The sequence below is a fragment of the Agelaius tricolor genome, unplaced genomic scaffold, assembly GCF_023055355.1.
Source record: "Agelaius tricolor isolate 1412-34295 unplaced genomic scaffold, bAgeTri1.0.p SCAF_9, whole genome shotgun sequence".
NCBI classification, from domain to species: domain Eukaryota; kingdom Metazoa; phylum Chordata; class Aves; order Passeriformes; family Icteridae; genus Agelaius; species Agelaius tricolor.
Genome location: NW_027269269.1, coordinates 33438971 through 33463221, shown reverse-complemented (window position 1 = coordinate 33463221; position 24251 = coordinate 33438971). Strand labels below are relative to the sequence as shown.

Sequence of the window (24251 nt, the reverse complement as noted above, 5' to 3'; positions counted from 1 at the left end):
TAATTAGAGTAATAATAATTTGGACAATTTGAATTAGTACAATACGAGACAATAAGAACAAAGAGTTACAGACGTCAGGGTACCTTTTTCTGGGCAGCATAAGCCCGAAAAAGGACACACGTTAGCAGAGGATTAACCCTTAAAAACAATAACCTGTTGTGTATTCATACACCTCATACATGATACATAAATTCCATTCAAACACAGGATTCTGTCTGGTCAGTGTCAACTCCTTCCTCTTAATCCTGATGGCGTCGCCCTGGCTGAGCGAGGCGGGAAGAAGTTCGTTTCTTCTGATAATGGGGCAATAAATTCTTTTTCTCTGAAAGATTTAGGTGCTTGTGGCTGCTATCTCGGTGCGAGTCCTTTCTTTAGAAAAAAAGTATCTTACATAGCATAGTTTCTATTTTAACATTTTGTTATAACCTAAAACTATATTTAACACGCTACTTAAGAGAATTAATACAGCATAACTTCCTAACACAACACATATAATATTCATTTTAATATTTGCGAAAAGCCAATCATAAAATACACATTTTTCACATTTAACATAAGTCACTTTATATTTTTATCACCCTCCTCTCCCGTTCCGCGCTCCCCCCCCCCTTCCCGCCCGGGTCGCGCCGCTCTCCCGGCACAAGATGGCGCCGGACGTGAGGGCCCAGCGGGGGCGGGGCGGGCCGCTCGAGCCGCCGTTCCGCGCGCTCCCCGCCGCGCAGGCGCAGTGCCGCTCTACCTGCCCGCCGGTGGTGGAGCCGGCGGCAGGGGGCGCTGCGGGCGGCGGTGCCATGCTCGCGGGGCCGGGCCTGGGCCGCAGCGCGGGGTGGCCGGAGCGGGTGGCACCGGGGCCTGGCGGGGCGGCCGGCGGGTGCCTGGCGGGATGTTCCGCAAGGCGCGGAGGGTGAATGTGCGGAAGCGGAACGACTCGGAGGAGGAGGATGAGGAGCGCGACGAGGAGCCGCCTCAGGAGCCGGCGGCCGGGGCGGCGGGGGAAGGGCCCAGCGAGGCCTCCGTGCCGCTGGCGTCAGGCGCTGGGCTCCTGCCGCTGCCCGCCGGCTGCGTGCCCCTCGCCCTGCCCGGCAGCCCCGCGGCCTTCGCCTGCGCCGCGAGCTACGGAGCGGCTCTCGGCCTGGGGCTGGGCTTGATGGGAGGCGACCGAGCAGGCCTGGGGGCTCTGCCGGCGCCCGCTGTGCTGCGGCCCGCGCCACCGCCGCAGCCCCAGCCCCAGCCCCAGCAGGGCAATGGGCTGCCGGTGGCTGGGCGCCCCAAGGAGAAGAAGCGGTCGCGGGAGAACAAAGAGGTGCCGAGGGCCAGCCTGCTCAGCTTCCAGGACGAGGAGGAGGGTGAGGCGGCTGGTTGCCCGGCTTTTGGGTCGCTTCTTGCGGGAGTGGAAGGGACCCGGCGCTGCTCGGCCTGCACTGGGCCTCCCCGGGGCCTCCAAGAGAGCCGGGATCCGTTTTTATTTTTTAGGGCAGTCCCCGGTGTGGCCTGGGGTGATGCGGGATCACATAAGAGGGGGCGGGCCCTGAGGGCTCGGTGCGGGGGGCCAGGGATGCCCGGGCCCGGCGGGGCCGCGCATTCCCCGGCCCGACACGGCTCCTGCGGGGCCGGCAGGCTCCCCGAGGGCTTGGCTGCGGTGTAGGGCTCCAAATTGCCTCTGCTTCTGTGCTGCTGGTGCATCGCTTGTGCTGCGTTCACTGCACCTGCGTGGCCCGCAGGTTTGTTTGTGCGGGAGTAAGTGCAGCCAGTAGTCTCCCCCTAGAGCCAGCAGTGTTAGCTGAGGAGCATCTGTCCCGTGGCTTTGTGTCGAGGTTGTTTTAATCTGATGTGGCTGGTGTTCGTGGGTCATCTCGGACTCATTGCCTGTTGTCCGAACAGTTCGCACAGTTTTGAGTCGTCTTAAAAGGAATTCTCTTGAAATCACTGAAACTTGGTTTCTAAGACTCATGATTTCAAATCTTGATGGAGGTACTGAAGGCGTTGAATTAGACTTTCACTATAGAATGTGAAAGAATGCTAAAATGTTTGTTAATGGCATCTGTGAATGATCTGTGGCATCCAGGTACAAAATTTAGAGATTTAGTAAATAAGTACGCTTGACAGATCTGATGTAACGTTATCCAATTTCTCTTTTAAAGAAACAGAAGAAGTTTTCAAAGTGAAGAAATCAAGTTACAGCAAAAAGATTGTAAAACAGTTGAAGAAAGAATACAAAGAAGATCTTGAAAAATCAAAAGTTAGAACAGAGGCCAATTCTCCAACAGATGGTAATTGCAAAACTAATAATAATAGTAACTTATGTAGTGGAAAAGATAAAGTACTGTAATTTAATGTATTGTTTTCAGAATGAATTGTTAGTCTTCTAGAGAATTTCACATTTAGAGCTGAAGCAAAGCACGCGTGAAATGTGTTACTTGAGCCTTAGGAATGCTATTCTGCGTTGGTAGAGAGTACTTTGATTCTCATGTAGAAATTAACATAGAAGGATGGAACTTCTCAGCTCTGTTAGATGGTTGTTAGTAGACATTAGTATTCTGAATTGCAGCTGTGTTTATGACAGATGAATTGCTTATTGAATTAGGGAGGAATTCCATTCGTTTGAAAACATACCTGGTGCTTGTCTGACAAGATGTGTCCTTGTAATGCATTTTCTTTGAAAAGGAAGATTTTTGGGGTGAGCAGAGTGATGGTCTTTGTTATTAAGTTAATTGTTAAACAGCTGCCTGTTTCAGGACTTGGACCTTCCAGTAGACTTGATTAGAATGATAGACTCAAAGTCTTGGAGCAAAAGGATCTGTTAACAATGTACAGTCCTTGAGAGCTTGAAATAGAGCCTGGGACTTCAATTTCATTGTACTATGGGTTTTTGGGAAGCTCATGGGTAAAGTGTAGTGCTTCCTTTTCCACTTAAGTTTTTACATAGATTATGTAATACTACAAGCACGAGCTTGGAGGCTTACAATCTAGAGAAGCATATGGAGGTTGAACATGGTTCCATGCAGGAAATACCCTTTTTAAATGTAATTAAATTATTTTTGAAGTTTTTTTCTGCATTTAGATAACCCACATATTCTTTCTTATTAAAATCCTTAAATTGCCTACGCAGTGGTGTGGGGCATGAGCAAAACCAGAAGTTATAATTTCTGTGGCTAGTGTTCAGGTCATCTGTTGGATGGGACAGGACTGACAGAGTAGGCTGTATTCTCTAAACAAGAGCTTGAGTCTGAAACGTCAGATATGTGCAGCTTGGTTTGGATAGCTGGGTTTAGCATGCATATTTTTATACATTATTTATACTTGCTGCCTGTATCTGTATGTTACCCACCTAATGTAGGGTGTAGCCCAAGAGCAAATAAAGGGATCTTTTGAAATCAGTCGGTTCTTGTGGAAAGACTTGATGTAACACAGGCAGTGCTTTCTCATTGAAAGAGACTTTGACAAGGTTGAATTCCCCCACTTTCTTAATACTTGACAATATGGAGAATGTTTAGTGGTTGGTGGGGCTTGCCTTGTTGCATTTTATTTGGAGAGGATGTCAGTGATTTAATCACGATTAAGAAAGCATGTTTTTCTAGATCTCAAACAATAAAATTATCATTTAACATTTTCATTTAATTTTCACTTTTGGTTTTTATATCTTTAAAAAAATACTTCTGAATGATCTTTATGAATGGAGTAAAACACGGACTTTGCTCTCTTATCAGTTGAAGCACCACCAGAAAAGATAGGACAAAATAAGGATATAGGCCAAGAGGATGGGACTGCAAACAGTGAGCATGGTGAAGAAGAAATGGAAGTTGAAAGTGAGAAGGAAGAAGAAAAACCAAAAGCTGGTGGTGCTTTTTCAAGTGCTCTGTCATCACTGAATATTCTCCGCCCAGGTTGGTTTTAGTAATATGTCTGATAAGTTACCAAGTGATTTAGCTAATGTTTATAGCAGACTAATGTGTGAGAGATTAGGAAATAGTTTCCAACAATTTAGCATCTGAGAGTTCAAGCAACTGCTATTTTCTAAAGGTGTTCAGTTTTACAAGTCTTATGGGAGAAAATGTTTTGCTATGGAATGCTTCATCCTGATGTCAGAAGCAGGAGTTTGTCTTTCAGGTAGATGACAAAGTGGAAGAAATTCTAGATTTGGAATAGGTGACTTCATATGAGATATAACTGCTTTCAGTGAAAATTTGTTCTTTAATTAGAATGTTTCAATGATGGGTCTGCAAGGTATCTGAAATTTTTTCCTATCCTGTTTTGTATACTGAGGTTCTAGTCAGGCCCTGAGGCCAAAGAAATCCTCTGAGAAAATATTTTTGAAACTAGTTTGCTGATTATGGTAATTTGCTCCCCAAATACCAGCTGGGTGTCCCGGGCCCACACATTGATTTAAATGACGTATGTAAGTTGCATTTTGTGCTGTAGATTTTAGAGTTTTCTGATTAGATCTGATGCTTTTCATGTTTCCCCTTGATTGTACAATTTTCTTTGTATTCACTGTGTCTGATTTGGTGTCCTCTTAATCTCTGGTTGATGAATGTCTGTTGAAATGGTTGATGCTTTTTATTCCCCCAAATAAGAAGAGCTGGGAGCAATATTGGGATGGAAATTACACAGTCATGCACCTCATTTTCTTCCTCCCTTTGCAATAGTCAGCTCCCCTAAAGGGCTTCCTCTTTGGGAGTATTTCACATAGGAGCATTAGGCTTCTGTCTTATAACATGAGCTGCTGGAAGCAGAGCCAGACTTTCTGTGATGATCCTAACTTTGAGGGTTTCTGGTCAGAAAGTTGACATGTTTAGCATCTAAGATACTTTCAGGTGTTTTCTGTGAGTATGGATTTGCTTCCATACATGTTTTTTTTTTCTGTGTGCAGAGATGATTTGATACAGTGACAGAGATGAGCAGTAAGAAATTGTAACACGTGTTCTGTTGCAGAGGTTGTTTAACCGTGCCCACATCTGTCTCTAGGAGAAATTCCAGATGCTGCTTTTATTCATGCTGCTAGGAAAAAGCGCCAAATGGCTCGTGAGCTTGGAGACTTTACCCCCATTGACAGTGAACCAGGTAAAGGCCGCCTTGTTCGAGAAGATGAAAATGATGCCAGTGATGATGAAGATGATGACGAGAAGAGGAGGATAGTTTTTACAGTGAAGGAAAAATCCCAAAGGCAAAAGATTGCTGAGGAAATAGGTAAACCCTTTTTTGGAAGGTCAGCTGATAAATGTTCACACTGTTTTCACTGCGAGCGCTCCCATTCAGCATTTTTAAACAACATGTTTTTCAAACAATCTGGAGTTGGATAACATTTCTGAGGAAAAGTACTACATAATGGAATATGCTTGTAAAATTTTGAGCACAAAACTCTGTTCCTGTGCACACTGCTGATTGTGATAGAAACTTACACTAAGGATCGAGTCTTGTTTTTCCTGTACTCTGTTTTTAGGAAGTATATAATTGTGAAAAGAAAAACATTTGATATAGAATTCTTGCTGGCTAGTAGGTAAAATAACCTTTTGGAAAAGGAGTTAGACATTAGAGGATTTTACCAGCAGTGAATTGTAAATTTTCCCACTGGATCTTTCAAGTGGAACCCCTGTGCTAATAATTCACAGGCCAGTATCCTTAATTCCTCGTGAAGAGGAAAGGAAGATGCTCTGAGATGTTCTCACTGAGGCATGGTCTCAGGTTTTTGAATCTTGGCCCTTGCAATTATGAATGCATTATCTTCTTTTTCTTACTTGTATGAAGGTATTGAGGGAAGCGATGATGAAGCACTAGTGGCAGGGGAGCAAGATGAAGAACTCAGTAGATGGGAGCAAGAGCAGATACGAAAAGGAATCAACATACCCCAGGCATGTATATGATTGTGCACCCTTTTTTGATTTGTTTCTGCAAGTATTGGCTAAATCCTTTACAAACTTGAGTAGTTTACAGATGGCAGACTCATTTGAGAAATCAAGTCTGTAAATTCTAATTTACAATCTGTAAATTCAGATGCTCTTTAAAAAGAAATAGTATAAGTATTTAGAATCATTCTTAGTATCATTACTAAGAATTTGTCCATTTACCTTCTTAAAGGCATTTGTTTCTTCTTAGATATTGGATGCTTAAATCCCCTTGATAATTACATTTTGTAACTGTATCTGCTTACATTTCACTTTGATTTAAAATGTGTAAAGAAGTAAGTTTCCCCTTTCTTTAAAGGCTAATATAGTACAATTGCATTTCTTCTGCCCCTAGGTTCAGCCAAGTCAGCCTGCAGAAGTGAATAATGTGTACTACCAGAACACTTACCAGACACTGTCTTATGGTTCATCATATGGCATTCCATACACCTATGCTGCGTATGGATCATCGGAAACCAAGTCTCAAAAAACAGATAATACAGTTCCTTTCAAAACTCCCAGTAATGAGATGACTCCTGTTACTATTGATTTGGTAAAGAAACAGCTTAAAGACAGGTAGGACAGACCATCTTTTTAGACTTAAAGACCTGTCCCCTAGGTTTCTGTTCCTCAGGTGTCTTTTAGTCCTGGTGAGCAAACACAGAGTTTCATCGCTGGAAACTGACTGGTACATCCATTAAAAAAAAAAAAAAGGCAAACAAAAAAGCTCAAAGTGAAGATGACATTGACACTTTGTTCGAAAATCTCCTTGGATTGCTTCTGTGGAAGTGAAACTTTAAATATGAGGCCATTGATCTTGTTGAAGAGAGGTCTGAGTTCCATCTTCTGGACACTGCACAGTCTTAGAGTGAAGAAATGAAAGGCCAGTGAGGTGTTTAGCTTATCAAGCTGCATTCCTTTAAACTGTGAATCAGAGGTTTCCCCTTCAATAGATAAAGAATTTAATTTTTAGTGTATACAGGGATTTTTTGGCTTAAACACTATAATCTGCTTGTCAGGTATGCAGAAGGTATGGAATGAGCAACACAATTGCAATGAGAAATCATTTGTAATGAACAGCTTGCACTTTACATGTCTTCAAAATTGGTTTGTATGCCCCTTGTAGTGTTGCAGCCTTTGACAGTAAATCAAGTTAGTGGAGGAAAAAGAGTGCTTTGTATAAGCTGTAGTCCCTGTCCATCCCCAACCTGTTCTGCCAGCTTTTCATTAGGGACAGCCTTGCACTATTCTGTGTGCTATCAGCTCCTGTAGAAGTTTGTAGGAGTGGCCAGTGCTGTGCACTACAGCAGTCTAACAAATGAGTGTGGATCATTAGCCTGGCTGTTCATGAAGAGAGGGGAGAAGGTGGCAAATAAAAGGTCAAGAATTTCTTTGCAAAATTTCCCGTTTATAGGCTCAGTACTTGCACTGTACTGTCTGTTTGATGTCTCAATGGTCTGAAATAGACAGACTTTTGGATGTAAATTTACTATTTATCCATTGCCCTTCAGGTTGGACTCTATGAAAGAAATGCACAAAGCTAATCGGCAGCAATATGAGAAACATCAGCAAAGCCAAGAGGACTCTACCAAGGCAATTGAAAGATTAGAAGGGTCTTCTGGGGGTATTGGTGAACGGTATAAGTTTTTGCAAGAAATGCGAGGGTATGTCCAAGACTTGCTTGAGTGTTTCAGTGAAAAGGTAAGGATGCAAAAACATTCATCTCTTTAAAAAAAAAAAAAAAAAAAAAGGTCTCTTATTACATGCCAAACAGCACATCTCCCTCTGTTTTTGAAAAAAGTCCTTTGAGAGCATATTCTTCAAAAGGTTTGGTTATTTGAGGATTGAAAAGAACTTTCTATCATGCTAAGCTCGTTACCAGAAATCCCTCCTCCCAGCTCCCTGACTTTAGATTGCCTAAAAACTTGCAGATTTTATGCTTCAGGATTTTTGTAGATACTCTGGCTTTTCAGCTTTACTCAGTATTCCTTTTTACTTGTGTTGGACATCAGGTTAGCAAAAATAAGGGCTGAATTTACTGAATTTACATTACTACTTTCTGGAGTGCTTGATGTACACAATAACAGAGGCTTGTATTTTCTGTGTTACTACAAACTTCCTCCTGCCAGATGTTTGTTGGTATTGCTCTGGAGTCTGAAGGAGAGAAGTTTTAAAACTAGCATAGCTGTTCAAAGACACCACACTTTAAAATATATTTCTTTCATGTAGTGTGACACTTTAATGCAAGTCTAAGTCAAAAACTTAGTCTTTTTTCTTATGTTATACACTGTGCTTTGATTACTTACTTTGTTGTAAATATAATAGAAACTCTTGAATATATAGATATATATTTATATATACACACACGTATTAAGCACACACTGTAATAGAGAAGCATTTTGGGTGCTGATGGGTTAGATATTAATTGTCCTCTCTTAGTGGAACTGGGAGAGTCTGGTCTTCGTCCTGTAAAAGTGAAGAGTAAGAGGAAACCCATGAAGTGTGGGACAGTTAATTCACCTAGCTGATTGATTAGTATAACTAATCAGTATAATTACTATAATTAGTTGCAATTGATTATTCACTTAAGCCATATTCCTGAGTCTGTACTAGCGTTAGCTGTTGAAGATCAATAAAGGTACTTTTGTAAGCAGCGCTGGCAGTGCTGGTTACCCAGATGGCTGATTTCCTATTAAAGATAAGCTTTTACATTTTTACTCTGAGATAGATTTGTATTTCAGAAGTCAAGTTAAATACCTGTGTCTCTAGTCAGTGTTTTCTTCTAAAGACCTTTTGTTAAATTACTTTTGTGATGACTATAAACATGTCTGGAGGTTCTCCTTGATAGCATAAGCTGTCTTGTTCAAATATTTTTAAGATGTGACTTGTGTATACTCAGGCTTCTTAGAGGGCATTCATAGAGTTTTGCTGGTTTCAGGTGGAGGCTGCTGCTGTACTTGTACGTAAAGTGAGTTACAGAAGCAGCAGGTTATGTGGTCAGTCTAACACAGGAGCATTTAATTTATTTTGATATTGTTTGCTAGATAGTGTGGTTCGGAATTCAGTACTTTCAGCATGACAAAAGTACCAGCAAATTCAGAACCAGTAGCCCACAGAACACTGAAAAGTTTTCTAAAAAGGAGGTGTCGGAAGGGAACAAAGTCAAGTAATAACATCAGTATCAGTTTGTACTTAAATGAAATGCAGTAGGACAGCAAATAGTTCTAAACTTCTGAGTGTAGAGATAAATTTCCTTCAGCTTTTTTGTAGAACCTGTGGCCCTGATTGCTTCTATTTAAAGTGTTGTTATTATTATTTACAATAATGTATGTAATTATTATAATATACATGAGAATATGTATATGTGTACTAATAATAATACTGTATGTGTATATACATATATATGTACATACACATATGAAAACATGTATTTAAATACGATATTTTGAAGAGATTCTGAATGTTAGGATTACTTTGCCCAATCTTAAGGCTCAGCAGAGTATGAGAAGACAGCTATTACACAGATTTTAGAAACAAGCACTAGAAAGGTCAAATCCTGTGTAATCTCTTTTTTCCTCCATAAATAAGAGAAACTGTAGGTGGAAGATGGTTGCATGACTTCCTTCAGAAGTAATTACTGTAAAAATTATGCTTTCTGAGAAGGCTGGCAAGTCACAATGGCATTTTTACATTTTGAATGTAGGAATGTACAGTGGATACAGAAAGATTGAATTGTTCTGGGTGTACCTTTGATAAGTAGATGAACTGTTACTTTACCTGCAAAAAATGAATTACCAAAACACGCTCTGTGTATCTGAATTATCCTTGTGATCTAGATGTTTAGGGTCCTTTCTGCTTTTCCTCTTCCACTGTTTACAAGGAAAGTGAATAAAAAATCCTTTTGAAAATTTAGGCTACTCAAAACAGGGAATGAGGGCTATAACTTTATAGTAGTCAGTGAAATTGTCAGCCACTCATTAACCACAGTATTGATTAGAGAAGAATAAAGGCTTCTAAGTCTCTTGTATTCTGAATGGGAAATATTGTGAGTGGACTCATATATTCGAATATATCATTAGATTTCTTTTTTAATCCTGAGAAAATTACAGAAAGAACCTGAGAAAATTATAGAAGAATGGATGCATTGAAAAATTTTCATTTAACTTTTCAATCTTAGAATTTCTTCTACATGCTTAAGAGAATAAGCTATATTTCCTATGGTAAACTGCAGTAAAGCTAGTATCTTTTAACTATTATTTCTGTTTTCAAAACTGTCTTAAATTCCAGATATGAACTTCCATCTCTTGGAAGATATTTCCCTCCTTGTGTTTCTCCCTACTCTTTTCTCCAAAAGAAAGGTGTGCGTATTGTTGGTGCAGAGCTGCTTTCATTTTAGTCCCTGGAGCCCTGTTTATCCCACAGAGCTTAAACCTTTTTCTTCTCTGATGTGTATGTCAGTCTCAGTGAACTGAAATGGCCCTGTAGCTATGAGCTCAGAATTTTACATTTTACTGAAGGAGCTTCTTTAATAGTTGCTGAGTCACATTCTAAAATACTTCAGGAAAAAATATTTGATTTTATCTTTTGTTTTGAAAAAAAACATAATCCTGGATGGTAGGTAGCAATGAAATATGAAAGGCTGGAAGACTGTGGAGTAAGCATACGTCTCAGAGGTAAGGAGGACATGGCTTAAGTGTTCATACCAAAAGGACATTTTTTTCAAAGGAAATGAGAAAAAAAAAAAGAGCAATAAGCCTGCTATTTAATGTCAGGAAATTCCTGGCTGCATAATATCATCTATTTTTGTTAGAGATGCTACCAAAATAGTTCATTAAAGAAAAAAAAAGTGACAGGTCTGACATGACCTACCTGATTAATTCAAGGTTATACTCAATGCATAACTTGCAGAAATTGTACTATTTTAATTTTAGTGATAAGCTAGAGGAGTATTTGACCAATTTGAATTACCTGTTGGCATAACACCCTTATGCAGAATTTTATTTCATTTCAGTAATAATATTTCAGCATGTGCTATTAAGAGTGAGAGGACACAAAACAATAGCTGCTGGCTTCAATAGGTTGGATTGATGGGTGTTTTTTTCACTGTGTACAGTCAGATTATTTTCTCACTGAAGTGTAAAATTCTTGTTTAGAGGTAGAGAGGAAACAATTGACATCTGAGAATTGCAGACCTTGACATAACACGTAACACACTTGGTAGGGGACGCAAGAATACTGGAGAGAATATTTCACACTCTAAATAGGATGTCTGGCTGTGTAGACTCACTCATTGCTTTCAGAATGCTTTTGTTCTGATTGAAAGCTGCCAATATTAAATGTATACACTTTCCACACTGAGCTATTTCCTGGTGCAAATGCTACAGAGGAGTGCAAGGCAGGACTTGGTGCTGCTGGGAGCACAGCGGCAGCGTTCTGCTCCAGCATAGACTGGGACCCCAGAAGCTGAGCAGCTCAGGATCCGGGTATTACGTGGTGTGTTGTATTTTTACAGGTGCCTCTGATTAACGAACTTGAGTCTGCAATGCACCAGCTGTACAAACAGCGAGCTTCCCGCCTTGTCCAAAGACGACAAGATGATATTAAAGATGAATCTTCGGAGTTTTCAAGCCATTCAAGTCAGTCCATCTTGAAGGTTTTTATTATTCATTAAACAACCTTGTTTACTTAGTATGACTTAATTGAAATGTAAATGTTTAATGTATGACTGTCTTATTAAAGTTTATTCTTACTCTTGAGATGAGTAGAAGCAAGTTTAGATGAAAGTTCTCTAATCTGTTTTGTTTTAAACTCGAAACCACTGTAATGCTGACTTCATCTCTCCTTTCTGTTTCTCTTAACTATATTTTCTCCTTCCTAGCACTAAAAATGTGTGCATGGTGGCTGTGAGAGTAGTGGTAGTATGTGATTCCCCATCTTCTGATATCAGGACTTTTAAAAAATTTATTTTAACCTTCCTGAATCTATAAATTTCATTTAACATGTACAGTTAACTGTATAAAGCCACGAAGCACTGGGCAAGACTTCTATCTAATGTTCTGTTTTGTAGCCAGTATAAGTATTTGATTTCAGATGCTTAACTGGTAAATTAAAGAACTGGAAGACTAATCAGACTAATACAGTGCCCCTGCATCAAATACAGCTTAAGAATAGCCAGTTAAAATGCCTGCTTCCTGTGAGTTTGTGGGTGGGGGATTCTCACTAAGGAAGTCTCTTATGGTGATTACTCTTCAGTATGTAAAACTCTACAAAAGCGTAAATGTTAATTTGGATGGAGATACAATGTTTCTTGGAGGAGGTTTTATTCAGCATATTAAATCAATGGATGAAATATCCTATTAATAGGAGTCCTCTTTATGCCTCAGAGAGCTTCCCAGTTTTAAAAATGGCATTCTGTCCTGTTGCTGATGTAAAATTCTATGACCAATGCCATTTCCCTGCCACAGTTGTCAGGGATGAAATCCTGTTAATACCATTAGCTAGAACTCACTGAAGATGATGAAATGTTAGGGTGTCAGAGTTGGTCATTCCTTTATAGAGTGGTTAGCCTACATATTCTTTTTAGGACTATTATGTGGAGTTCCAGGCATCACGTGGCCTTGCAGTTCTATCATGAAAATGCTGTTTTGAGAACTAGAAACCTATTTCCTAAAAGAAGCTTAGAATGGATTTTTTACACTGATGTTTAATAATAGGATGGGAATAGTTCTCATTGCTGAGGTTGTGTTTTACCGAGAGATCTTATTTAGTATCTGGAAGTTTAGACAAGGCTCTTAGTAGTTCAGGTATTGAATTGGAATATTGACATAAATTGGCATTAATACTTTAAATGATGAATTTGTAAATAGATTTTGTCAGAACATGTAAATTTATTCCTGAAGTTTGGATAGGCTGTTGTTTAAATGTTAATGTTCATACTTTAATGGGTGGACTTGAGCAGTGGCTAGCATTCAGTTTACTGTTTAAAATTCACCTGGAAAGGAAGAACTGGAAACATTCCTGCCTGCTATCTGCTGTTCTAGCTGTGTTGTTTTCTATAGCCAGGAACACAGATAAGCAGAGCTTGAAAAAAGGAAGGAAGATGGTTTATCTTCCTATAGATTTTGAGGTGTTTTAAACATTAGGGATATCTAAAGCATATGAACTTAGAAACAACATTACTAGAACTCTGAAATAATGTGTATTCTTGCTCCAGTCACACTTGTCTGCTTCTTTTTTTTGCTACTTTTCTTCTTAAAAATTATGTGGTGAATGTGTTTATGTAAGGAGCTCTTTTTTTCTTGGACATTTCATTTAAGCTATTTCTCTCAAAACTCTTGACTTCTGTGTAGTTCAGCACTGTTGTGAGAGAGATAAGAGTGAAGTACGGTGAAAACTATTTGACATTTAAGTGGAAATTTTTCCAAAGTCCACTCTTTCTGTTTTAACCTCTACATGTCGTGAATTCAGGCTTCTGGGGGGGCATTGTGGGTTTTTTTCTTTTTTGATACTTCAACTTTCTATTTCAAGTTACACTTAGTTTAAAAGTGGGTAAAAGGCTCTTATGAAACTGCCTACAGCACATTTATAGAATCATAAATAAGCATTTTAATTTTCATTGATGTAATTTTACAGATAAGGCACTGATGGCTCCAAATCTTGATTCTTTTGGGCGAGACAGAGTGATCTATCAAGAACAAGTCAAGCGTCGGACTGCAGAAAGAGAGGCTAGAAGGTATAGAATGAGATTTCTTTTCTCCTTTAGGAGTCTTTGTCTGCTTGCAAGATACATAGATATATGACTGTCCTGTGTGACTTAGTAATGTGAGTGGCAATGTTTGCTTCTTTCCTGAAAAGGGAAGAAAACACTTCAGCTGCTATGCTGGGCAGGGGTATTCTTATATATCCCAGCTTATCGTGCAAGTGTACAAAACATTCCATGATACTGATTTAAAATCCCTAAAAGAAAGCACAGTAAATACATTCCATATCTATATGGTCTTTGCTGGTTTTGTTTCTTTTCATTGTTTGAGGCAGCCATGTAGTGGAATGCTTGAGGTCATGGCATAGTAGAAGTGCTTTTCAGCTTGATTTCCCTAGAACTAAAAGGACAAGCCTGAGTGGGCTTAGGTGGGAAAACAGCTGGTTTCTCTTGCTTTATTGGAGCTGGTCTGTACTGCTGCTCGTTTGCAGAGCTCGCCGCAGACAAGCGAGAGAGCAGACTGGGAAGATGGCAGATCACCTGGAAGGCCTTTCCAGTGATGACGAGGAGACTTCAACAGATATCACAAACTTCAACCTGGAGCGAGGTTAGAAAAGCTACCCAAGCTTTATCACAGAATCACAGCATGGTCTGGGTTGGAAGGGACCTTAAATCCCACCCAGTTCCACTCCCCTGCCATGGGCAGGAACACCTTTCACTAGACCAGGCTGCTCCAAGCCCCATCCAAGCTGGCCTTGGAACACTTTCAGACATGGGGCAGTCGTAGCTGCTCTGGGCAACCTGCTTGGGCCTCACCACCCTCACAGGGGAAGAATTTCTTCCCAGTATCCTTTCTAACCCTGCCCTCTGTCAGTGGGAAGCCATTCCCCCTTGTCCTGTCACTCCAAGCCCTTGTAAACAGTCCCTCTCCATCCTGCAGACTCCCTTCAGTACTCTTAAGGCCACAATTAAGTTACCCTGAAGCCTCTTCTCCAGGCTGAACAATCCCAGTTCTCTTACCTAACAACATATTTGACAGGATCCAAACACAGCCCTCTTCATATACTTCACCATATTTTGGAAGGAGTTTAGGAATTTTTGATTCCTGGATCATCAATGTGACCAGAATAGTCTCTATCACCAGCCTGCTGTGTGTCTTGCAGCTGACTGAATAACCCATCCTTAGTGAGGTTCTTTTTATCTAATTCTTAATGCTTTTGCTGGAGGCAATAAGCTTTTGGACTGTCAGTAAGTCTTCCAATTTGTAAGATAGTTTATCATTCTTGAAATATGTGTTTGTCTTACTTGGGAAATTTTGAAAAACTTAGTGCTTTAGAAGTCTTTTTTTGATTCATGGCAAGTATTTAGTGGAGTTTTGATTAAGTTTCTAGAAATGCAATGACAAAAGTTTTGTACAGTCTTGTTGCAGCCTGGCAAAGTTTGCAAATGACAGAAAAAATGTTGAATGCAAACATTGCAGAAAGATCTTGTGGTACAATTAGCATTTGCTCTGATTAAAAGAGAATCAGGTTAGAAGAAGGGAGGAGGAGGAGACCAGCAAGGATTGCATACATGGAACTGCTTGTGTTGCATTTGAGGAAGGATTGAATGGTTTTGGTCTCTCCAAGTAGAGCAATATCAACTTTTCACAGTATGATAGCTAGGGAACATCAAATTAAGCGATAGGATAGGTTTAAAATAAAGAAGTAATTTCCTACAGAGAAGGTAATAAATGGCAAAGTCATTGATGTAGGTGGTTGTGGAGACCTGAGGTATGAACATACTAGAAAAGCAATTAGGTGAACTGTCTGGCTGTTAGGTGCTTTGGAAGTGCAGACAGTTTCCACACCTTTAATTGCTGGCTAATTTACTGCAATTTTATGATTGCACTGATTTTCTTCCTACAGAGAGGGGTCTTGGATAAACAGAACAACTGCTCAGGGATGTTAGGTGCTGTAATTAACTTTGTTAAATTAAATTATCTAGATTCAGTGGGGCTGAATTGCACTTGGTAACTTGGCAATTTATGTGTGCAAAAGCATTTTGTAGAAATTTCTTCAGTTTCTGAATAGGCTTTGTAAAGCTTTTTTACTATTGTTGGTAGTTCTCATGTTAGTCCAGAAACAGCAGTGGAATAGAGGAGTGCACTTTGGACCTAATAACTTTATATGTAGTGTTTTTTCTTAATCCCAGTTTGAAAAGTGTGATTATATGACATAATCTCCTGTTCCCTCAGCCCTGCCTCTGCCTGCTGTGTGTACTAGTTGTGTTCATTGTGTAAGGGTTACTACCATGACCAAACATTTACAACTGTGGCTGCAGCAAATACGACTGATTAAAATGAAACTAACCCTGAGAAGGAGAAAAGATAAAGGGAAAATAATATATAGAGGAAAAAAAAAGAAAAAAAAAAAGAAGGTGCTAGAGGATTGTAGTCACTACCCGGTGCTAAGAGGCATGTTCTGGGCAGCATTTTAGCATGGTGCCTGTCAGGACCCACCCTGTCTGAACTGCCAGTTCAGTTGGCTTATCTGAGATGCCCTCCTATATTTGCACTTGGATTAGCAAAGATGTAGAAGAATCTGGGTTGGAAGGGGCCTGGAGATCAGCTGTTTGAAGCCCCCATGCAAAGCAAGGCCAGCTTTGAAGTTAGATCCACTCTGAATACAGCCCAGTATGTCACCAATCCTAATTACATCTGGTAACTTAAAATCCTTCCATGAAATGTTAAAAGTGAGACCTGTGATAAATGAGTCTATGGGAGAGTACTTGTGCTCCTGTTTTTATAGCTTTGTGTGTTTGAGACAGGAGTAACTGAGCTTCTAAAGGTGATGGGGTTTTTTTTGGTTTTGTTTATGGGAGTTTGCTTATGCCAGTGATCATCAAAGAGTGTTTTGAAAGAGGCATTACAGGGAGTAGGTGATTAACTTTTTGTTCCTTTTCTCCCTGCTAGATCGTATATTGAAAGAATCCAGCAAAGTTTTCGAAGATGTTTTGGAAAGTTTTTACTCCATTGATTGCATCAAGTCACAGTTTGAAGCTTGGCGCTCCAAGTACTTTGCTTCTTATAAGGATGCTTATATTGGCCTCTGTTTACCAAAGCTGTTTAACCCTTTAATCAGACTTCAGCTGCTTACCTGGACTCCTTTGGAGGTAAGCTTTTCTGCAAGCAGCTTCTGTGTTAACTGCTACATGCTGGTTCTTTCACACTTGAGCAAATTAAATTGTACCTTTGATGTGTGCTTCTCCTAAAGGGGTGTTCCAGGGATGAAGTGTCCAATGGGCACCTGTCTTGGGGCAAAGTTTTTCTGGGGAGTGCCTGGACTAGTTGATCCACTATATTCCCAGCAAACCAGAGTTAACTTTGGCACGTTGTCACATCCTTCTCAGGAAGTGGTGTAGACCAGAAAATCTGCAGATGCCCATGGTGGGTTGGAGCTAGGTGATCCTTAAGGTCCCTTCCAACCCAAACCATTGTATGGTTCTGTGAAAATACATTTAGTCTTTAAAATACTTCAGAGAAAATTGTGACTCTAGATAATGCTGTTTCATCAGAAGTTTGTTCATAAGAAGTTTGTTCTTATGTGGAATTGCAACCTGTGTCTCTAGGTTATGTATGTCTCTCACCTACACCTCCATACCATGTAGAATTCTGGCTGGCAATTTCCAAGTCTTTCTCATAGTACTCATTGCCCAGGTATTGTGTAGGGAACATGGGAAAAGCAGGACAGCACTGTGGCAGCCCAGTATCCCTGGCACACATTTGTTGTCCAGCCTGGATACCAATGCTTTCATGAGATGCCACCGGGACAAACAGTTCAGGTAGTTTTTGACTCCCTCTCTGTTCTTCCTTTTTTCAGAGGTGCTTTTTTTTCCCTTACCTACCAAGAGAATATCTGCAGAAGGGGTTTTTCTGTTTTCACCTCTTCTTCAAGTGCAGAGGAGGAGGAGGCATGATTTCTCTTCAGAGAAAGTTCAGAGTATTAAAATAATTTTATTAATTTGATGTTTGACTTCATTAATCAAACAAGGGAAAATCTAAGAAAGACACCATCGTTAAATTTAAAACATTTTTTGTGCATTCTCATTTCCCCCATGCGATTTCTCTGAGTTTTCAGGTTGACAGAACAAAGCTCATGTTAGTTGGAGACATGGTACAGAATTGTAAAGTCTAACTGTATTCACTACTTTCTGTTAGTATTCTGGTAAGCATTTTATTGAGGTAGAAAAATTACAAGGTGCTCATAGAAAGGGGTTTTAAATCCAGAAGGCATAATTTTAAAATGCAGCACAATTGAGCTATACTTCAACTTATACCCTAATCTTCTGTAGCCTTTTGTTTGGTTTAGGTGTAAGTAGAAAATAACATTTGTGGGGCAAAAACTGTTAAAAAATCAGTCTTGCTTCAGCCATTTTCCTTTTCATTACATCTAGTGGCTATGCTGGTAGAATGAATTGGTTCATTTGGCAGAGTGTTTTAAAGCTGTTTTTGTGAGTGTATCATACTTGCATGCATAATACTTTTTCTATGTGTAAACTTCAAACTTTTGTTTAGGAATCTAACCCCAATTCTTTTTTTATTAGGGCAAGTGTCGAGATTTTGAAACAATGTTGTGGTTTGAGTCATTGCTGTTTTATGGCTGTGAAGAGCAGGAGCAGGTGAAAGATGATGCTGATATTTCACTGTTGCCTACCATTGTAGAGAGAGTTGTTCTTCCTAAATTAACAGGTACAGGTTTAAAAAATGGGAGGGAGGGGGTTATGGTGTCTGATGCTTCTTTGTGCTTTCAGATTTTACTGTTTTGTAATAACTGCATGGATTTGAGTGTATCATACTCAAATAATTATTTGTATAATACTCAGATTATTAATTGTATAATAATTACTGTATTTGAGTATTTGTAAAGTGGAGTAATTCTTTAATCTCTTACAGTAATTTCTGAAAATATCTGGGATCCCTTTTCTACCACACAGACATCTAGAATGGTAGCAATTGTACAGAAACTAATAGATGGATATCCCTCAGTGGTGAATGCAGAAAACAAAAATACACAAGTAAGTTGGATTTTTTTGTTAAAGGTGTTGCATAAGTTAAGGAAGTTGAATACATTTTTAATACCTTATGTTGGGAAGGAGAGCAAGAAAAAGAATTTTAAAATTATTTGGTGCTCTACAGCCTGATTATGGGGAGTAAAGTATGGTGATAAATTAAAAGAAGAAACTCAGTGATGCCTTCCCAAAATAGATACTAGAGATAAAAAGATACACCAGATGTAGTAAGACTTGCTGGTCCCCAGTTTTGCTGTAAGGGTTGGCTACAAATACTTGGGCTTTTCTTTTTTAGATCTTTACAGCCTTTTCAAATGTATTGCCTGGAAATTGGGTTGTTTTACTTGCCTTCTGTGAATGAAGGAAGTGGTAATAAGAGTTCAAGTTTTAATTGAAAGTGTCAAATTTCTGCTCTGTGAAGTGGTAATAAGAGTTCAAGTTTTAATTGAAAGTGTCGAATTTCTGCTCTGTTAATTATTACAGACTTCTTTAAGACTATTTATTTGTGTGCTCAAATATGTATGTTTACTGTTATGGTCACAAGTGTTCTTTGTTGCTTTAAAAATCAGCTTCTGAGTGTTTGATTACTAAGCAGTGCACTGGACATTTAAAACAAAATTACTTGTTTCAGATGCTTTTAAAGGCCTTGTTGCTAAGAATGAGGAGAACACTAGATGATGATGTATTCATGCCCTTGTATCCAAAAAAGTAAGTTTACTTTCAGCTATGGTGTTAGACCTTTCTTAGCAAGTCACTGTGTTCTGTCCATAGTTAAGAGGGGTTTTTCCCAGTGTGGTGCAGTGCCTGGGTACAGGAGATCTTTTGTTATCCTTCTGGGAGCATTTAGCAGAGACAAGGAGGATAAAAGAGAATATTTATGGAAATTACCTATGTCTTGGAAGGAAAAAGCCAGCAAATTCAAGACAGAGGTGTGGTCTTGGTTGCTCATTAAAGAAATGTCTTACTTTCCAGCATCTTAGAAAACAAGAACTCTGGTCCATATTTGTTTTTCCAACGTCAGTTTTGGTCCTCTGTTAAGGTAAGTCAGTAAATATGTCTGGTAAATCTTTGATCTGAGACAGTGTAGCAATAAAATCCTCCTCAAATTTGTGGAAAACAGTAGATGGAAACTACTTCAACTTCACTTGCAAAAACTCCAACTCTGGATTCTTAGTCTTTGATAATGCACTGTGCCCTCTTCAAGGTGTGTCCAGTCACTAGTGGTGTCCCCAGGGCTCACTTTTGGGTCCAGTCCTGTTTTATGTCCTTATTGATGATCTGCATGAGGGGATCAAGTGCACCCTCGGTGAATTTGTGGATGTCACCAAGTTGGGCAGGAGTGTTGATCTGCTGGAGGGCAGGGAGGCTCTGCAGAGGGACCTGGATTGGTGAGGCCAGTGGGATGAGGGTCAGGAAGGCAAAGTGGATCCCTACACTTTGTCCACAGTAACCCCAGAAGTGGGGGCTGAGTGCCTGGAAAGCCACTGGGCAGGAAAGGCCCTGGGGGTGCAGGTCAGCAGCAGCTGAAGGTGAGCCAGCTGTGCCCAGATGAGCAAGAAGATCAAGGGCACCTGGCCTGTGCCAGCAGTGGTGTCCCCAAGGACCACAGCAAGGATTGTCCCTCTGTCCTGGGCACTGCTGTGGCCACACCTCAAATGCTGTGTCCAGCTCTGGGCCTCTCAGTTCAGGGAGGACATTGAGGGGCTGGAGCATGTCCAGAGATGGGAACAGAGCTGGGAAGGGTCTAGAGGAGAAGTCCTGTGAGGAGCAGCGGGGTTGGGGTTGTTCAGCCTGGAAAAGAGGGGGTGGGGAAGGGGGGAGACAGGACAGGGGCACCTTCTCACTGCCTGACAGAGGAGTGTGGTCAGGGCAGTCTGGCTCTGCTCCCAGGCAGCCAGCACCAGGATGAGAGGAATTATCCTTAAGCTCTGCCAGGAGAGCTTCAGGATGGACATGGGGAAGAATTCTTTCACAGAAAGGATAATTAACCATGGGGATGGACTGCCTGGCAAGGTGGTGGAGTCACATCCCTGGAGGGGTTTTTGAAGATGGACATGGCACTCCATATTCTGGTCAAGTTGACAAGGTGGTGTTTGGTCTAAGAGTGGACTTGATCTCAGAGGTCTTTTCCAACCTAATTGGCTTTGTAGTTGAAGAGGTTGTCAAGTGCAAGCACCATCATTTCAACTTGAATGTTATGGGGTCACTTAGCTTATTCACCCCAGGTTTTTTATATCCTTGTGCTTGTCAGAATAAAATACACTACTTTTGGGGAATGTGGGAGCTCAGAGCTGTGGCTGTCATAGTTTATTTCCAATAAAAGACTGTGAAGAAAATTAATTCCCAGCTAAACAGAAAAGTAGAGACTGATGTTGATTGAGCAGCTGCTCTCCATGACCACACAAACAGAACTCTTCTCTGAAATTTTGTGTTCAAATGGCAGCAGCAAGGGAGACTGTATTCTGAATAGGGTTGCAAAACATTTAAAATGTTTGATATGTTTGATCAACTCCCTGGTTTCAGTACATTTTGGAATAATTATTTTCCCTGTGTTGTATTTTTAGTTATTGGGAAACTTTCTCCAGTGGTATGGAATCCTCTCAAACAAAACTCTACAGGAGCTGTCCATAGATGGGTTGCTAAATAGATACATTCTTATGGCTTTTCAAAACTCAGAGTATGGAGAGGACAGCATTAAGAAAGCTCAAAGTGTAAGTAAAATCAAGCATAGCTTAAAGTAATGGATTTAAACTGAAAGGAAAATATAGTTAAACTTGACGTTGCCTATGAATCTTGGCTTTGATACCTCAAAAGCTGTAGTCAGTGAAAAATAGGTTTGGTTTTTGGGTTTTTTTTTTTTGGTGTAGTATACAGAGTAAAGAAAGAACCTTCTCTGGCTCCTGCCTGTAGATGGATTAGGTATACTGTGGGTTTCAGTGCTTTACTGCTTAAATTATGGTGTGGGTTTTACTGGTAGTTTTCTCATTTTTTCACTCAGCTGGGCCTTATCCCTGCAGTTTTACTAGGCAAACTTCGCAAGTTATACATGTTACATAGCTTTAAAAATTTTGTTACATTGTGTTTAACTTCCTTTTTCCTGTTTTTTATAGGTAATTGCTTGCTTCCCTAAGCAGTGGTTCACTAATCTAACGGGAGACAAGACTATTTCTCAGCTAGAAAACTTCTGTAGATACCTTGTTCACCTGGCTGATACAATTTACAGAAACAGCATTGGTTGTTCTGATGTAGAGAAGAGAAATGCCAGGTAACTTACTTTGAGTTCTTGTGATGTGATTTATTTTGCCAATGCATACAAACATGGGTACCTCTCTCCATCCTGCTTCTTTGAATTCACACATTAGAAATGGATATTTTTAAGGTGTCTGAAAATAGCAACTACTGGAAATACTGGAACACTGATAATATATTTTGCACTACTGCTTAGTGTCCTGGATTCTTAAGGGGGTTTATAAAAAGCAGGGAGAGGCATTTTTTATATGAGCAGATACTGTCAGGACAAGGGGGAGTGGCTTTAAACCTGCAGGAGGAGATATTTGTGTTACATATTGGGAAGGAATTCTTGGCTGTGAAGGTGGTGAGGCCCTGGCACAGGTTGCCCAGAGAAGCTGTGGTTGTCCCTAGAAATGTTCTGTGCCAGGTTGGATGGGGCTTGGAGCAACCTGGTCTGCTGGAGGGTGTCCCTGTCCATGGCAGGGAGCTGGACTGAGATAAGCTTTAAGGTACCTTCCAACCCAAAGCATTCTATGATTCTGCCAAATTTTGTAGCTACCATGTTTGGGCTGTTCCACCTTGTGAGCCTGTTGCTGATGCCTGCATAGTGGCTTCTAAATTCCAAACTGTCTTTTGTAAATAGTTCAAAAGTTCTGATTATTTACACAACCAACTAGATGAACCTGTTTTGCCTGAGATCCAAGAGTAATTTTACTTGAATCCAATGATCAGCTTAATTAAAAGTTTGCATTAGACACGTTACTGCTGGCCAAGCAAGCTGACTTGCTATGGGAGCAGCAACAGCACAGGAATGGACAATTTTCCCATCTTGGTACAGTCCTGTGTTTCAGTGTAAGAGTTTGGGATTTTAAGTTTTTGAACTCTCTTGTTTTGCTGGTGTGTTTCTAAATTTGAAAGAACTTTCTTCACCAGGTGAAATGATAACTTGGTAAAAATTTTTATTGGAAGAGAAACATCATACTTTCATAGCAGGTTCTAATTTGATTTCTATCTCCTGTCTTGCTTTTTGCCAGCATTTAACAAATCTGTTGCCATTACCTCATTAAGCCAATATAATAAATCTGCAACAGAAATATGAAATATATGACTCCTTAATGTAGTCTTCTGTTGGAAAATTAATCAATGTCATTGATTGTTCTGTTTCTGTATTGACTTCTCCTGCCTCTTTTTTAGGGAGCACATCAAGCAGATCATAAAGCTTCTAGCAAGTATCCGAGCTCTGGATCATGCCGTTACTGTTGCAAATGATCACAACGTAAAAGAGTTCAAGATTCTAATAGAAGGAAAATAGACTTTTCCCACCACTCATTTTGAGCTTTAAAACCATTCCTGACATGTAATTTATGTACATATGTAAAGTTTCTTAAACTGTAAAGTATTGATCTTTGTTTTAATACAAAGTGCATTCTTATATACAGCATCCTTAAAAATAAAAATCATTGACTTCATTGAAAACAAAAATGGAATCCCAAGATGGTCATCATTCCAGAAACAGGATTTTTCCTCAAGTTTCTCTAAATCTTGTTCACAAAAATACTTTGTGCCCATAAATCCGTGGTCATCTACTCCTGTTGATTGTTCCATGGTTAACTGGAATGTGTATAATAGATTCTGTGTAATACAATGATGCATATATTTATACCACCATGTTGCTTTCACACTGGATATAGAGATGTTGTACTGTTGCAATAAGCTTTTCATTTGCTAAAAAATCCTTATTTTGAAAATAAAATGATCGTATTATTGGTCAAAAGGGCTGGTAAAACATTCAAATATGTGAAAAGTACGAGTTGAAGAATAGGGGCACATTGAAGTGGATCCTGACCTTTAAAAAGCAGCTGTGCACTCCAAGTAGAGTAACTAAAAAGTGATTTGCATTCAGAATATGGAACTCTTACCACTGTTCTTCAAAAGGAAGATCTGGATAAATGGTGAGGTATATATTTTTTTAATACAGACAAACACTGAGAATTTGTGATTATTGTGCATGTGTAGATGGTGGCACTTCCTAAGCTCAAAACGTCTTTCAGTTTGTAGGACTAATGGTTTACCTCTGAATTCTGGACTCTCCTTGCTTAAGTTGTGTCACAATTGGAGGGGGAGGCGGTTGGGTTTGGTTTTTTGTTTGCTTTATTTATTTAATTTTGTTTTGTAATGTCATTCATGGAACCTATTTCTTCAGGTTAGAGTGGCTGAAGATATGGAGCAAAATGAAGGTATTTTGAAACCTTTGAAGTATTTATATTGTAAATATTAAAATGTTACACTTCCCACTGTTAGGAAAATTAATCCACAAACACCAGAGGTTTATGTCCAAAAAAGAGACAGAGGAGTCCTGTAACTTTATTCGAATACAGGGAGAGGCCATG

The 24251-nt window shown here is 39.9% G+C and overlaps 1 protein-coding gene across 1 annotated transcript; it reads left to right on the top strand.

Moving 5' to 3' along the window:
• Positions 1 to 744: 744 nt before the first annotated feature.
• Positions 745 to 23635, top strand: PAXBP1 (PAX3 and PAX7 binding protein 1). Its single transcript, XM_071433579.1, has 18 exons — positions 745 to 1346; positions 2142 to 2270; positions 3708 to 3884; positions 4966 to 5187; positions 5746 to 5849; positions 6238 to 6458; positions 7394 to 7583; positions 11395 to 11518; positions 13515 to 13614; positions 14073 to 14188; positions 16535 to 16734; positions 18166 to 18310; positions 18515 to 18636; positions 19262 to 19338; positions 19603 to 19669; positions 21195 to 21341; positions 21741 to 21895; positions 23056 to 23635. The coding sequence occupies exons 1-18, from the start codon at positions 884 to 886 to the stop codon at positions 23171 to 23173; spliced, it is 2877 nt and encodes a 958-aa protein (XP_071289680.1). The 5' UTR covers positions 745 to 883; the 3' UTR covers positions 23174 to 23635.
• The last annotated feature ends 616 nt before the right edge of the window (positions 23636 to 24251 follow it).